Genomic DNA, 16,636 nt, shown 5'->3' with positions numbered 1-16,636 from the left:
ACCCAGGAACTGAACCCGATTTCACATTATAAAGTCTCATGGAGGATCCTCATCTTATAGCCGAACGGTTTAAATGTAACTATTTGAAAGACAAAGGGTTTCTTTGTAATGTTTACGAGCCAATTCGGTCTCAATTAGTGTTAAAATTACAATTGTGGTTGATATGGGAAGCTTTTCTTTTATGATGTCATATTCACAACTTCGCATTGGGGATATCATAGAGTTAACTGCTGACCTGGTTGGGTGAAAAAAGAGAGTATTTGGTATTTATTTATATAGACGAAAGTCCTGGCTAATTAAAATTAAGCTCTAGAGGGGAAGCCGACTTAGTAGAGATTAAACAATTTGCTTGGTATTAGTGGTGGGGGGAGAGGGGACGGGTGAGGGAGAGATTCTGCAGAGAAGGGGCTGGAGTGGGGTGTGGATGAAATTGTACTGGAGGGAAGCAGATAGGGAGGGAGAGAGGCTGGGAGAGTGAGGGGCAGCAGAGCCAGAGAAAGGGGGGGAGAGGGAGGGTGAAATTGGGGAGCCCAAAAAATCTGGATGTTGGAGAATGAATGGAGACGAGAAAGTTTTGAATGAAGGTACTGAGGGTGAATGAGGGCTGGGAGCAGATCAGAAAAGCACAACGTATGGATGGGAAGGAGGGCAAAATACACCAAATTGTTGCAGAGAAGAGAGGATGAGTAAATTGGAGGAGGGACAAAGGCAGGATCAGCTGGGCCAAGTAAAGCAAAGACTCTTTGATAAGGATACCTGCGGAAAATCTAGAACAATAGGCTAATAGAATCGAGAGAACAGACGTAGGACTGCTCCGTTTCCCAGAATCCTTCACTCCACGCTCTGCGCCTCCATGCCAGCCCGGGCGCTATTTTCTTTGTGGCTGCTGCTGGTTATGGCCGCCTGGCATGCGAAGGGTCACCCACAGTGCCTGGATTACAAGCCCCCCTTTCAGCCGCCAAAGCCACTGACTTTCTGCTCCATGTATTCCTCCTTCGGGTGCTGCGACGCGGCTCAGGATGAAGCCATTGCCAGCAGGTTCCACTACGTGTCTGAGTTCCTGGACCACACGGGGGTCGCCGTCTGTGGCTCTTATATCCGGGACATCTTGTGCCAGGTACTCTGTGGGGGATATAGCCGGGAACTGGTGATTTAGTCCAGTTATTGATTTGTTTACTAAATAACATAGCAATTTAGGTTGAAAAAAGACCCAAGTCCCCCCCTTCTACCGACCCGTCCTGCTTTTGATCCAAAAGAAGGCAAACAAACCCCCCAATTAAGGTATTTTTTTTTAGATTTGGACACTTAGGGGCAAATTCCTTATTAACTCCAAAAGGCGATCGGATTTCTCCTCGGCTCGAGTGGCTCTAAAATATTCATGTTTTTTTTCTGTGATTTTTACCCCTGAATGTTCTGCTTTCCTAAAAGAAATCCCCAGACCCGCTGAATGGATCCATTGTAGTTGAGTATGTTGGATTCTGCATTCTGGAACATTTATACTTTTTCCCTTGAACTCCAATCCACTTCATGTCTTTGAATGTCTTAAGGTCCCTCTCAATACATCCGCTCTCCTCTCTTCCCTTTTTCTCTCCATACACCCTCTATCCTTTTTGTTTCTCCCCTCCTGTTTTCCTCTAACTCCCCCTCTATTTCTTTCTTACTCTGTCTCTAGTCTTTGTCTCTCATTCCTCCTCTCCCTTGCATTTTCTCTTGCTCCTCCACTCTCGCTTATTTACCCCACACTACTTCTCGCATTTTCCTCTCCCTACCACTTTGTAACACCCTACTTTTCTCTTACACCCTCTTCTTTCCTTTCTCATACACTTCTCTCCTTCATGTTTCTTTTATCCCCCTCTTTTCTCTCTCTCTCACCGCTCATCACTCTTTTTCTCACATGTTTTTTATCACTTTTTCTCTCACTCCTTCTCTCTTTCATCTTTTTTGTCATCTTGCTAGCTGATACATCCTTATACTTGTATGATTTTAAAGCATGTATTCTGTTCAGGGTATCCCCAGTAGATTGAATTAAATTTGTATCTATAACTTTCAGTCACTGAGTGTGCGTGTATTTCTAGAAAGATTGCTCATTTAGGTTAAAAAATATTTTCTCTCATGGTATTTAGATGTTTTAACGGCTACCCGCTGTTTGTCTTGCGCACACCTGTGAGCCGCTGAGACCTGCTCTTTGCCGTGTTTGGTGACATACAGACACCTGCCAGCGTCTCGTAATCTCTCCCCTATACGCTTGCTTCTTCTGCACTTTACTTCACAATGTAGTCTCAGGCAGCTTTTATCACACATAGCCAGACCTCATGAGAGTGATAGGAGTTGTGGTTATTTGTAGCCGGAGGCCCCGACTTTGCCTGTTCTTAATACACGTTTTATACGACACCTGGCAGCATGCGAGAGAGAATCAGCACAAGGCTTCATTGTGGAGCTTCGTGGAAACCCCGGGGAGAGGATGTGAGAAGAGACTGTGTGTAATGTACACTAGGACAGGAGAGCCATACATCAAAACAGGGGCACATGGCATTAACCCATTAAACACGCCGCTGTCATTAGGTCACTAGACACGGGACTGTCTTTTTAACACATTAAACACCTCGCTGTCATTAGGTCACTTTACACGGGACTCAGTTTCGGCCCTTCATCTTGCACAGGGAGGTCAAGGGGTTAAAACCACAGCTCTCCTGCAAATAACTGGAGTAAATAAATCACCAATTCTAATCCAGTTTGTGAGGGACTGAGGTGGTGCCCAAAAATCTGGATTCTGATCAGACTGGTTGGTGATCCGACTGACACTCGGCTGCTAGCTGCCGCACAGACCCTCGGCTGCCGCACAGACCCTCGGCTGCCGCACAGACCCTCGTCTGACGCACAGACACTCAGCTGCTTCTCATACCCAATACAAATGGTCCCCATAATCACGTATGTGGTGTTTGCCAATAGGAGAGCCGATAACGCCCGGCTTAACGGTTTCAGATGCGGACAGTGAGGGGATTAAACATGCGCGGGATAGACATACGGCTCCTGAATCTAAGACGAGACCAACGACCGATTAAGGTTTGAGTCTTTACAGCGGGAGAAACGGGCGACTAGACGGGGGCCGACGAGGGCCGATGTGCAGGCAGTTCTGTGTTTCTATGTAATTAGGTCTTTTCCGCGGTTACATCTCTGTGGTCATATCCAGGGACTTTCTAAATTCTCTGACACTGAGTCTCTCCAAATATTAACCTTTTAATGGGCCATCAAAAAGATTCTGTCGCAGTGACTGGATAATGGTGGCAGCCATGACCTGAATCAAGTCACCTGTATTTAAGCAGGGATTTCAGCTGTGATATAGCAGCGAGAAAAGATCCATTTGGGAAGCGATAATATTATTAAATCGTCGGCTTTAGACTATCTGACCGTGAAAATCTGCCCATTCATCCCGGAACCCAGAGATTGAGGTAAAAACCTTGAGACTCGGTCAAATCCTGACGCTTCCCAGTAGGTTATCTTGGTCTTGTCTGCCTTATGGCCAGATCCCACCACATCTGGACACATGATCCAGCTGGCATCACGACCATGGGGAGGAATTAGTGGTCAACAACCACTAATTCCTGATTATCTCTGCCTTCCACACCTTCACAAAAACGAGCATGCTTTCGGAAATTTATATCCCACCAGAGACTCCGAGAGGCAGTCGGGGGCAGGAAGGCTGAACACTCAGTATCCTCGCATAGAGGCTCTTTCTGCTGTCATGTATAGATATCTGATTTCATGAATTTTGTAGGGCCTCCGATGAGCTTCTTTCCGCGTCACTAATTAAACACGTTGCCCTCACGTTCTGTTTGCGCTTCATGTAGCTATACACAGGTTAATTTGTAGCCATAACTAACAAGGAAACTCTGTATTGAGTTAATAAACAACACAGAACACTTTTCTCTGTTATCATCCAATATTTTTCTTACACCAACTCACCAGCGTATTTTTGTTCTTCGCAAAGATGACCCAGGGCTGGTTCGCAGAAGGGCCTCTCTATTTAGGGACAGCCGGACAAGGGTTACAGTTGAAAGACATTGGTGTCTTCCTTGTAACCAGCAAGAGATTCCCACGAGACCCTCAGTCTGCATCAGACCTTAGTGGACAGGACAGGGAACCTATGCAATGCCCAAAGACAAATGACGTAGAACCCCTATTAATATAAGTCGGTCACCGTGCTGTCTTGTTCTCAGTGGTAGATAAACCCAAATAATAACATTCATGTTCTAAAGAACCATCTGTCTCTTTCCTCCTAGGAATGCTCACCTTATGCTGCCCACTTATACGATGCAGAAGACGCCAACACCCCACTCCGTGACCTCCCGGGACTCTGCGGTAACTACTGCACAGAGTTCTGGCTACGTTGCCGGTCCATGCTCGGACTGCTCATCGACGACAAGGATGTATCAGAAATTGAAAAAGATGTCGCCAAATTCTGCCGTTTCTTGACCCTGGATGATATAAACTACTGCTACCCCAATGTATTGACCAATGCAGAACTCAACAGCGGCCTCGGTGACGTGAAGGAGGATGAAGAAGGCTGCCTCCAGCTCTGCTTACAAGAGGTGGCCAATGGACTTCGTAATCCGGTAGCTATGGTTCATGCCAATGATGGAACCCATCGCTTCTTCATAGCCGAGCAGCTCGGTTACATATGGGTCTACCTTCCCAATGGGTCAAGAGTGGACAAGCCATTCCTGAACGTCTCCAAAGCGGTTCTCACCTCCCCGTGGGCTGGAGATGAAAGGGGTTTCCTCGGTGTTGCTATGCACCCTGATTTCCGACACAATGGGAAATTCTATGTCTACTACTCCATCTATTCCAAGACAGACGAGAAGATAAGGATTTCCGAGTTCCACTTATCCAACAACGATGTTAACATGGCAGATCACAGCTCGGAACGGTATCAGAATTAAGGGCTTATAAGGGTTTTAAAAGTAACTACTAACTAATCGAATGGCTAAAGCTATCAGCTGTGTTCATGTTATGAGGCCTTAGGCTATAAGGTCTATTCACGAAGCCCAGCATTTTAGTGGCTAGGATAAATGGCGAGAATTCACGCAAAAATTCTCCCCAGCCGCCATAGAAAAGGGATTCTGCTTTTAAACCGAACGCTTGAGCAAACTCACTTTACCAAAGAACTCAGCTTAGTAAATACCCAGTTCTTCATTAGACACTCGGAGGGCTCAGTAATAATTCCCACCGTCTTATTACAATCACAAGCTGGTTATTTGCTTTATCTTTTTAAAATATATATATTTTATGCACACAGTCTCCATCGTGTTTAATTCCGCATTCCCCGATAATCATGGAATTTAATAACGCTAGCTAGGCAGAATGGTGGAGACACCAGCGGCACCCCAGTTGTGGCCAAGGGCCCGACATACAGATTTCCAGGGCACGTTTAGAGCGTGAGCGGAAACCCCTACCCATGTATTTAGGTATCGGAGGTGGCTGAGTGTGCGTTATTCCCAAAAGTAACCCGAGAGCTGGAATGTGAGCAAAATGTTCCATGTGCATTGTCTGTCTGAGATGAAATATATGCTGTGCGGTGAGGAAACCACGCCATGCGGTGGAGAGGGCTCTGCACGCCATACACGCTCTCCCCACTCTCTATATTGTACACTCTACACGTAATCTCCCATGCATTGCAGGGACAGGATGTTATTTGAAGGGATGGTAAATTAACTAGGGATGTTGTTTAAATTAAAATTACCCAGAATTTCTGTTCCCTGAATAGAATGTCTTATATTTTTCATGCAATATTCCATTTGCTGTCTAGAATGCCCCATAATTTGTGTAGAATGCGAGAATCACTAGAATGTTCCACTCCCTGGATAGAATGCTTGACAGAATACCCGCTAGTATAGAATGGCCTGTACACTCTGCAAATGCCCTGCTCTCTGTATAGAATGCCCCGCTCTCTGTATAGAATGCCCCACTCTCTGTATAGAATGCCCCGCTCTCTGTATAGAATGCTCTTCTCTCGGTATAGAATGCCCTGCTCTCTGTATAGAATGCCCAGCTCTCTGTATAGAATTCCCCGCTCCCTATATAGAATTCCCGTTCTCTGTATAGAATGCCCTGCTCCCTGTATAGAATGCCCTGCTCCCTGTATAGAATGCCCTGCTCTCTGTATAGAATGCCCTCTTCTCTGTATAGAATGCCCTGCTCTTTGTATAGAATGCCCTGCTCCCTGTATAGAATGCCCTGCTCTCTGTATAGAATGCCCCGCTCTCTGTATAGAATGCCCTGCTCTCTGTATAGAATGCCCTGCTGCCTGTATAGAATGCCCTACTCCCTGTATAGAATGCCCTGCTCTCTGTATAGAATGCCCTGCTCTCTGTATAGAATGCCCTGCTCCCTGTATAGAATGCCCTGCTCCCTGTATAGAATGCCCTGCTCTCTGTATAGAATGCCCTGCTGCCTGTATAGAATGCCCTACTCCCTGTATAGAATGCCCTGCTCTCGGTATAGAATGCCCTGTTCTCTGTATAGAATGCCCTGCTCCCTGTATAGAATGCCCTGCTCTCTGTATAGAATGCCCTGCTGCCTGTATAGAATGCCCTACTCCCTGTATAGAATGCCCTGCTCTCTATATAGAATGCCCTGCTCTCTGTATAGAATGCCCTGTTCTCTGTATAGAATGCCCTGCTCTCTGTATAGAATGCCCTGCTCTCTGTATAGAATGCCCTGTTCTCTGTATAGAATGCCCTGCTCCCTGTATAGAATGCCTCGCACATTGACTGCTCCTCTTGCTGTTCTGTACTGCAGCATCCTGTGTTCTCGTTTGCAGGATTATCCTGGAGGTCACGGAGCCCGCCTCGAACCACAACGGAGGACAGATACTGTTTGGGGCGGACGGCTATCTGTATATCTTCACTGGGGACGGCGGCAAAGCAGGAGACCCATTCGGAGAATTTGGAAATGGCCAAAACAAGTGAGCCCGTGACTATAAAGAACCTGTTTCCTTGGGGCAGAGTTTCTATAAATTGTTCATAAACAATCTCCCTGCCACATGCCGCAGTGCTGTACGAAACGGCACACGTGTGAGATGTTTGAAGTATCCGAGGGGAAGCGGCCTTTCCCTGCCCCTCACCGGAATGCGCGTGCCACTATATATCCGTGAAAACGCCCGTGCATTGCTTCATATCATATATATATAATATATCATATTATATATCATATACGGTATATCCATTCAATGAATAATTCCCCTGTGTACTGTCCCTATGGACCCCAAATGTATTGGTAATGAATAATCATACATTGTATCCAATTGTAGATACATCGATAAAAGTAATTGAAACAAACTACTTGTACTATGATTATAAAAAAAATGACACTTCTTAAAGGGACAGTCTAATGCCCCCGACACCCCCTCTAAAGAAGAATGGATGTTAAAAGACTCTGTGAGTAACCGTAATGCTCTGTGAGTACTCTGTGAGTAACCCTAACGCTATGTGAGTACTCTGTGAGTAACCCTAACGCTCTGTGAGTACTCTGTGAGTAACCCTAACACTCTGTGACTACTCTGTGAGTAACCCTAATGCTCTGTGAGTAACCCTAACGCTCTGTGAGTACTCTGTGAGTAACCCTATACGCTCTGTGGGTAGTCTGTGAGTAACCCTAACGCTATGTGAGTACTCTGTGAGTAAACCTAACGCTCTGTGAGTACTCTGTGAGTAACCCTAATGCTCTGTGAGTACTCTGAGTAACCCTAACACTCTGTGAGTACTCTGTGTAACCCTAACGCTCTGTGAGTAACCCTAACGCTCTGTGAGTACTCTGTGAGTAACCCTAACGCTATGTGAGTACTCTGTGAGTAACCCTATACGCTCTGTGAGTAGTCTGTGAGTAACCCTAACGCTATGTGAGTACTCTGTGAGTAAACCTAACGCTCTGTGAGTAACCCTATACGCTCTGTGAGTAGTCTGTGAGTAACCCTAACGCTCTGTGAGTACTCTGTGAGTAACCGTAACGCTCTGTGAGTAACCGTAACGCTCTGTGAGTACTCTGTGAGTAACCGTAACGTTCTGTGAGTAGTCTGTGAGTAACCCTAACGCTATGTGAGTACTCTGTGAGTAAACCTAACACTCTGTGAGTACTCTGTGAGTAACCCTAACGCTCTGTGAGTACTCTGTGAGTAAACCTAACGCTCTGTGAGTACTCTGTGAGTAACCCTAACGCTCTGTGAGTACTCTGTGAGTAACCCTAACGCTCTGTGAGTACTCTGTGAGTAACCGTAACGCTCTGTGAGTAAAGCTGTACAAATATGGCCTAGAACTCTTCAGGGCTTTCGGTTGGATTGTGGCCCCCATTCCCCGGTTTGGATATCCCCCCCCCAAGCAATTAAAAAAAAAAACAATTTAGTGCCAAACAAACTAAACTCCTATGGCTAGGATACAGGCGTGCAGATTATAATTAGAAGTAGCCGTCCATGGGTGGCATCTCTGGTGCCTTATAAAAAAAAAAGACTCTAAAAGAAAATAAATCTCTAAAATAAAAACTAAGGTCATAATTCTTAAATGCCACTTTTTTTCATTTTTTTCTTAGTAGCTCTCAAAAAAGTTCATTAATACTAAGTATCTCTTCATAAAGAAAATATAGGAGGTCCGTGGTCCTATTTTTATTTTTTTGGACAGGTCTTCTCTGCTCGGTAAGGTTTTACGTATCAATGTGACGGGGAATGACCGGGGACCCCCTTACCGCATACCCCCCGACAACCCCTTTGTGCGGGAGCGTGGCGCGCGGCCCGAGGTGTTTGCGTACGGTGCCAGAAACATGTGGCGGTGCTCGGTGGACAGAGGCGACCCGGCGACCGGGAGCGGGAAAGGACGCATCTTCTGTGGCGACGTGGGGCAGAACAAGTACGAGGAGGTGGATCTCATCGTCAGGGGGGGCAATTACGGCTGGAGGGCAAAAGAAGGATTCTCCTGTTACGATAAGAAGCTTTGTAACAACGCGTCGCTCGGTGAGACACAAATATTGCCAGAAAACACTCGATTTTAGTTCAGAATTGTTTTAATGAGTGGACAGATAGCAAATTAATGTGCAGGGTCATTTAACCATTTAAAGGCTGGTAGAATTCATTTGTTCACCCCGCTGCCCTCTAATCTGAAATTGAATTAGGCAGAGGGCCAGTTTGGATCTACAGACTCCTATTGGGGGGCCGCACATTTGTAAATTCACTTGGCGCTCCATAAAATAATCAAATTCACATCTGTGTTTAGTTATTTGAGGCAGAAAGTATTATTATTATCTTTTATTTATAGAGCACCAATAATCTGCACAGCGCATTCACACAACTGATGGAAAGAGGGGCATCAGGGGAGGATAGGGGGCGTCAGTGGTGGATAGAGGGGCATCAGGGGAGGATAGGGGTGTCAGTGATGGAAAGAGGGGCGTCAGGGGAGGATAGGGGTGTCAGTGGTGGATACAGGGGCATCAGGGGAGGATAGGGGTGTCAGTGGTGGATAGAGGGGCATCAGGGGAGGTGTGACCATTTGTTTTTCTTCCAGATGACATCCTGCCCATATTTGCGTACCCACACTCAGTGGGCAGGTCGGTCACAGGGGGGTACATCTACCGGGGCTGCCAGATGCCCAATCTCAACGGGAGGTACATTTTCGGAGACTTCATGAGCGGGTGAGATAGGTTGTGCTGCGATAAGGAGAAAGAACGCCGATTCTACCCCCATGTTGACAGAGACAGGAACCCGATTCTACCCCCAGAGTGACACAGACAGCACACTGATTCTACCCCCAGGGTGGCACGGGACAGACGCGCCTCACAGGGGACGCAGACAGACAGACAGGACACATTTCTCCCCACAAGGTGACACAGACCTCCGCGTATGATCTCTGTCACGTCTCCTCTCTGTCGCAGGCGTCTGATGTCCCTGAAAGAAGAAGCAGAGGAGCGGCAGTGGCATTACACCGAGATCTGCATGGGGCAGGCGATTACCTGCAACTTCCCCAAACTCATCAACAGCTACTTTCCCTACATCATATCGTTCGCAGAAGACGAGGCAGGTAACATACAGATAGATAAATATCGGGACTCGTACAGCAGCTTCTCAGTGTTTTTTTACTAACCATTTTTTTTTTTATGATATTCATTTCTATAAAATATTATTCTCTCTCTTTTAGCCGTGAATGCTTGTTTTTTAACCAATTGCTGGCCATTTACTTGCCCCTGTGAATATCATGGCCATTCTCATATCTAAAGGGCCGTTTCCAGCCACGTCCGCATTTTCTCTCGTTAAACCCCTTCGGGGGAAATTCATCTCCTTGCAAACAATTTTGGATTAGCGTAGTTGCCCAGAGCCTTCTTCCCAGGATTTAACCCTTTCCATGCTACAGGGGGGATCCGCTTCCCACGTTAGGATTTGTAGTAGCAGTATGTGACATGGACAGCAATATATAGATTGTAAGCTCATGGGCCGGGTCTTCCGCTCCTGTTGCATCTGTATCTGAAACGCGTCATATTGTACAGCACGGTGGGACATGTTAGCGCCTAAAAAATACAGATTAAAAAACGAAAAACCCTTTTGCTGAATATTTCGCGCCAGTTTATGGCATCTGCAACAGGAAAGAAACTTTCACAGCTGGTGACCAGATCAGTAGAATTAGCGATGAATTCAATCGGGTTTCTTTTTTTGGCTCTATTTGATGGCATTTATTTGATTTTCTGCATTTTAAACTATTTTAATATCGATTCGGTGAATTTATTGAATAAACAGGCACAGCCACATTATTATAGCTCAAAAGAGGCAAGGACTCTGTACAACCCTCTGTACAAATCCCCGCCGAGCAATGTATTTACTACTATGTCAGTGATTGACGTAAATTAGCGTCAGTGATCAGTAGCAGGCGGTCCAGACCTGGCACTTTAATGCCAGCATCCAATAAATCAGAGGCATGCAGCCACAAGATAAGGGTAGGTGGGAGGGGCTTCCGGGAACCGCCCCCCCATTGGTGTGATGTCCTCCGTGACCAGTCTGCGCATGAATGTGATAAAAAAAAAATCTTTATATTGTTATTTTGCTTCCTTTTTTCCCGGATACATTTCTTTTCTTCATTCCGCCAGATACATTGTATTCTTCCTGACCCTTTGCCTGGAATCATATAAATAAAGCATTAAAAATGACCAGATTATTCATGTTAAAAACCTGGCCAGTTTTTAAGGCTTCTTGTGTCTTGTTTGATGGGTCCCGAGATCTTCTCCAAATTCTTTGACTACTGGGGCCCCCTAGTGGCCAGTATGAGACGCTGACACCCAGCTGTCTATAAGGACTCACTGGCCCATACCATATACAGGACATGGAGGCATGCGCGCCCACGCCTAGGATGCCACAGGCTTCCAGTTTCTGGACACTTCATATATAACCCTGAAAATGCCAAGTGAAAGAAATGAATCTTTAGCTGGATTATAAAAAGAACATTTGGGTGTTTCTGCTTCTTTAATTACCTTTAATTAATAAATGTGGCTTTTTCTGCCCTGCTGTGGTATAAACCAGCGAAGTTCTCTAATAAATATTAGTAGAACTGCCAAATTTAAGTCCCATGAAGCAGCCAAACTGCCCCCCATTTCTTTGCCTGTTCACCATAATAACTTAGTAACATAGTAATTTAAAATGGAAAAAAAGCCACAACCCCAGATTTCCGATTGTGTCTCAAAAAGAGGAAAATTCCTTCTCCAAAATTTCTCATCCCGTCCTTATAACCCGTTATATCCTGTATATTCCTCATATTATATATTATATACTCTCCGGCCGTATAACTAATCCCGTCCTTATAACCCGTTATATCCCTGTATATTCCTCATATTATATATTATATACTCTCCGGCCGTATAACTAATCCCGTCCTTATAACCCGTTATATCCTGTATATTCCTCATATTATATATTATATACTCTCCGGCCCGTATAACTAATCCCGTCCTTATAACCCGTTATATCCCTGTATATTCCTCATATTATATATTATATACTCTCCGGCCGTATAACTAATCCCGTCCTTATAACCCGTTATATCCCTGTATATTCCTCATATTATATATTATATACTCTCCGGCCGTATAACTAATCCCGTCCTTATAACCCGTTATATCCTGTATATTCCTCATATAATATATTATATACTCTCCCCGTATAACTAATCCCGTCCTTATAACCCGTTATATCCCTGTATATTCCTCATATTACCGTATATATTATATACTCTCCGGCCGTATAACTAATCCCGTCCTAATAACCCGTTATATCCCTATATATTCCTCATATTATATATTATATACTCTCCGGCCGTATAACTAATCCCGTCCTTATAACCCGTTATATCCCTGTATATTCCACATATTATATATTATATACTCTCCGGCCGTATAACTAATCCCGTCCTTATAACCCGTTATATCCCTGTATATTCCTCATATTATATATTATATACTCTCCGGCCCGTATAACTAATCCCGTCCTTATAACCTATTATATCCTGTATATTCCTCATATTATATATTATATACTCTCCGGCCGTATAACTAATCCTGTCCTTATAACCCGTTATATCCCTGTATATTCCTCATATTATATATTATATACTCTCCTCCCCGTATAACTAATCCCGTCCTTATAACCCGTTATATCCTGTATATTCCTCATATTATATATTATATACTCTCCGGCCGTATAACTAATCCCGTCCTAATAACCCGTTATATATCCCTGTATATTCCTCATATTATATATTATATACTCTCCCCCGTATAACTAATCCCGTCCTTATAACCCGTTATATCCTGTATATTCCTCATATTATATATTATATACTCTCCGGCCGTATAACTAATCCCGTCCTTATAACCCGTTATATCCTGTATATTCCTCATATTATATATTATATACTCTCCGACCGTATAACTAATCCCGTCCTTATAACCCTTTATATCCTGTATATTCCTCATATTCTATATTATATACTCTCCGGCCGTATAACTAATCCCGTCCTTATAACCCGTTATATCCTGTATATTCCTCATATTATATATTATATACTCTCCGGCCGTATAACTAATCCCGTCCTTATAACCCGTTATATCCTGTATATTCCTCATATAATATATTATATACTCTCCCCGTATAACTAATCCCGTCTTTATAACCCGTTATATCCCTGTATATTCCTCATATTACCGTATATATTATATACTCTCCGGCCGTATAACTAATCCCGTCCTAATAACCCGTTATATCCCTATATATTCCTCATATTATATATTATATACTCTCCGGCCGTATAACTAATCCCGTCCTTATAACCCGTTATATCCCTGTATATTCCTCATATTATATATTATATACTCTCCGGCCGTATAACTAATCCCGTCCTTATAACCCGTTATATCCCTGTATATTCCTCATATTATATATTATATACTCTCCGGCCGTATAACTAATCCCGTCCTTATAACCCGTTATATCCTGTATATTCCTCATATTATATATTATATACTCTCCCCGTATAACTAATCCCGTCCTTATAACCCGTTATATCCTGTATATTCCCCATATTAGGGTCAGTGGGGGTGATGGGGTAACACATTAAATTGCATGGCTGTTAAGTACTCTTTTTCTTCGTGTTTTTGGTGGTGACTTTTGCTTCGTCTCTTGGCAGGAGAGATGTATTTCTTGTCCACGAGGACGCCCAGCGCTGCGGTGCCCGCTGGAGTTTTGTACAAGATAGTGGATCCTTCCAAGTAATGTATTATTACGTCCTCGTTAATACGCTGCCTGTAGAAGCTCAGATGTGCATTATCTGCATGCGTGTGCCGTGTAATCCTTGATGCTTTGCTGCCGTTCCACCTATTCTGCTGAATCAAAGCTTTTTTTTATGAAAACGCATCATTAGAAACATTCCCAGTCCAGCTGAATGTCCAAATCTTTCCCAAAAATAACTCTTTATATGTGCAAAATTTTGACTTTTTCATTTTTTTTCAGGGGAATGGTTAATTGTCATGTGACACAAAAGCTGCACAGATAAGGGGTTGCTATAGAAACCAGACTAGCTTCATGTAAAGTTCTTTGTTGTTTTACTATGAATAAAGCATTAAATGACAAATCAGTCACTAGTACCCGGTGGCCCTACGAGGGGCCGGCCCTTAAACACGTCATTCATGAGCTTTGTCCTCACACTTTGCATTATCTCTTTTACAGACGCGCTCCGCCTGGAAAGTGTCCTATGACTCATCTCCCAGTCCCGGTGAAAGGAAAACTCATATCTTTTTACCCGAGACAAAGTAAGCACTAATCATCTCCGGGGCGTTACCGTAGTATGATGGTACATAATCTTTACATTTTCTTAAATGGGGGGTATTTAGAAGAATAATGGATTTTATTTACCCCGTTTAATTTATAAAGCCGTTTCCTGCTGTTTCTATACACATTATCGGGGCTTTTAGGGCTGTAGAACCCTGCGATCCCCTCATACCCAGCAAACATTCTGACCTCCTAGAAAAGAGGGGCATCAGGGGAGGAGAGAGGGGATTGGGGGTTTAGGTGCCAGTCCTGCTCGAGTGATGATTCGTTTGCAGGAAGCCTGTTCCGCGGAGGCTTCACGTATGGAGAGTCGCCGGCCTCGGGTTCTGAGCAGGATATTCAATGATTTCCCCTCGTTAGGTCGGCAGTTATTAGATGGAGGGGTCTGTGACGTTTGAGATTTAATTTATTCTGAAAAGGCAGAACCATACAGTCCATGAAAAAAGCTGCTGTTCCACTCAAAACCTGCCAGTAGATCGGCCCCATTCGGCCCCTGTCTAGTCGCCCGTTTCTCCTGCTGTAACGACTCAAACCTTAATCAGTCGTTGGTCTCGTCTTAGATTCAGGAGCCGTATGTCTATCCCATGCATGTTTAATACCCTCACTGTATTACCCTCTACCACTTCTGCTGGGAGGCTGTTCCACGTATCTACCACCTTGTCAATAAAGTACACAACACCTTAATTTCATTAATTAGCTGCTTCAGCAAATACACATTAGCAGCACTGAAGGATTAATCTCCATCCTATCGGAGCCATCATTGGCGTCAAGTGACAATTAAGCATTCCTAGGAAAAATTATGAATGAAACAAGATTTCACATCATTCAATAATTATTTCTTGGGGGGTTTGGGGCATTCAGAGGGACTGAGAATGAGGTATTTAGGGCTGTTTTCAGATACATAAGGGCTACATGTAGCAGAGCGGGTGGAAGGACGCCCCCATTAAGGAACTTTGTGATGTCATGTTCTTCGTATGTTTGTTCTAGAACTCATCCTGAAATCTAAAAGTGTCACAACAGAACATCCGACAACCTCCAAGAGCGCCGAGACAAGAGAATTCGGTACAACTACGGCCCACCATTACCCAACCAAGGCTTCTAGTATGCCAAGGACATCACCTGCTCCTACATATCCAACGACGTCGCCTTTCCCGAAATTAACCACCGCCAGAAGTCACATGACACCGACGCCGAAAACAGACGGCCACAGACGCCCCAAAGTGACGGCCACCCAGCGGCCAGCGGTAAGTCACAGCAAACCCACCGTGTCTTGGAGAGAAGAACTGAACGTGTTGATCACCAGGAAAACGTCCTACACGCCAGCGGCTCCGCACCCCGTGACCCCAACGCGCTCCCCCAGGAGAACCCAACAGGCGGGTCATAAACACGGAGGCAAAAAGCACCCTAAAAATAAAAGGGGCAAGAAGAAAATAGTTAAGAAGCAAAAGACCAAGGTGGTGAAGAGAATCAAACACGGGACTGTGCGCCTGGTCAACGAGGAGAACAAGCCTGACCGAGGCAGGATCGAGATCCACGTTAATGGGGAATGGGGGACGGTCTGCAACGACAGGTTTGACAGCCAAGCCGGGGCTGTGGTCTGCCAGCAGTTGGGTTACCCCGTTGTGTTGAGGGTAGCCAAGAGAGCTGAGTTCGGGCAAGGAAAAGGAATTCGGATTCTCCTGGATGAGGTGCGGTGCGAAGGCTGGGAGAAAACCCTGCTGGAATGTCGAAGGTCCAAGATCGGAGAACACGACTGCACCCACGAGGAGGACGTGGGAGTCGTGTGCGGGACAGAGGAGCAGTACGAGGAAGAGGAGTTTTCCTAAATCCGGGGAGGGGGGGGGAGGAAGATGTCCATGAATGAGAGAAAACGTCCTTAGAGGGGAGAAGCTAATGATTTGTTGATTTACGCAACTTGAAGACTACACTCTGACCAAAGCCCTCTCTTGTAGCGCAGGCAAAGGAGCCGGACTCTTTCACTACAGGAGACCCCTGAGGTCAATGAATGGGAGAGACATACGAGCTGAAACACAACCATAACTCTCAGCCGATTGCAGACGGAAGAGGCGGTAGCTTTTATCTGGGAGCTGGAGCATAAAGGGTTACTTTTTCCTGCCGTCTCACTCGTGGGAAAAAATTATTCATGTTTTTTTCATCAAGCGGTTGGAGACTCGGGGTAAACGAATGTTTGCCGTCGTTAGTCGCTGCTTTAGTCTCCATGGTAGATGGGGCAAAGTCCAGCGCGTGGAAATAATGCCACGGACCAGAGATATAAGGGGGTCTGAGATCCAA

At 44.9% G+C, this 16,636-nt stretch overlaps 1 protein-coding gene across 1 annotated transcript; it reads left to right on the top strand.

Annotated features, from left to right (window-relative positions):
* Positions 1 to 853: 853 nt before the first annotated feature.
* On the top strand, positions 854 to 16,170 carry LOC149275446 (HHIP-like protein 1). The gene is made up of 10 exons (XM_089504749.1): positions 854 to 1,117; positions 4,281 to 4,927; positions 6,821 to 6,964; positions 8,670 to 8,998; positions 9,546 to 9,672; positions 9,913 to 10,058; positions 13,704 to 13,785; positions 14,243 to 14,325; positions 15,332 to 15,352; positions 15,545 to 16,170. Exons 1-10 carry the CDS (start codon positions 854 to 856, stop codon positions 16,168 to 16,170), a joined length of 2,469 nt encoding a protein of 822 aa, XP_089360875.1.
* Positions 16,171 to 16,636: the final 466 nt, after the last annotated feature.

The sequence above is a fragment of the Sceloporus occidentalis genome, unplaced genomic scaffold (assembly GCF_023333645.1).
Source record: "Sceloporus occidentalis isolate IW3139 unplaced genomic scaffold, rSceOcc1.0.p SCAF_288, whole genome shotgun sequence".
Classification (NCBI taxonomy): Eukaryota; Metazoa; Chordata; class Lepidosauria; order Squamata; family Phrynosomatidae; genus Sceloporus; species Sceloporus occidentalis.
The sequence above is the reverse complement of the archived record's forward strand: the minus strand, read 5'-3'. Positions and strand labels throughout refer to the sequence as shown.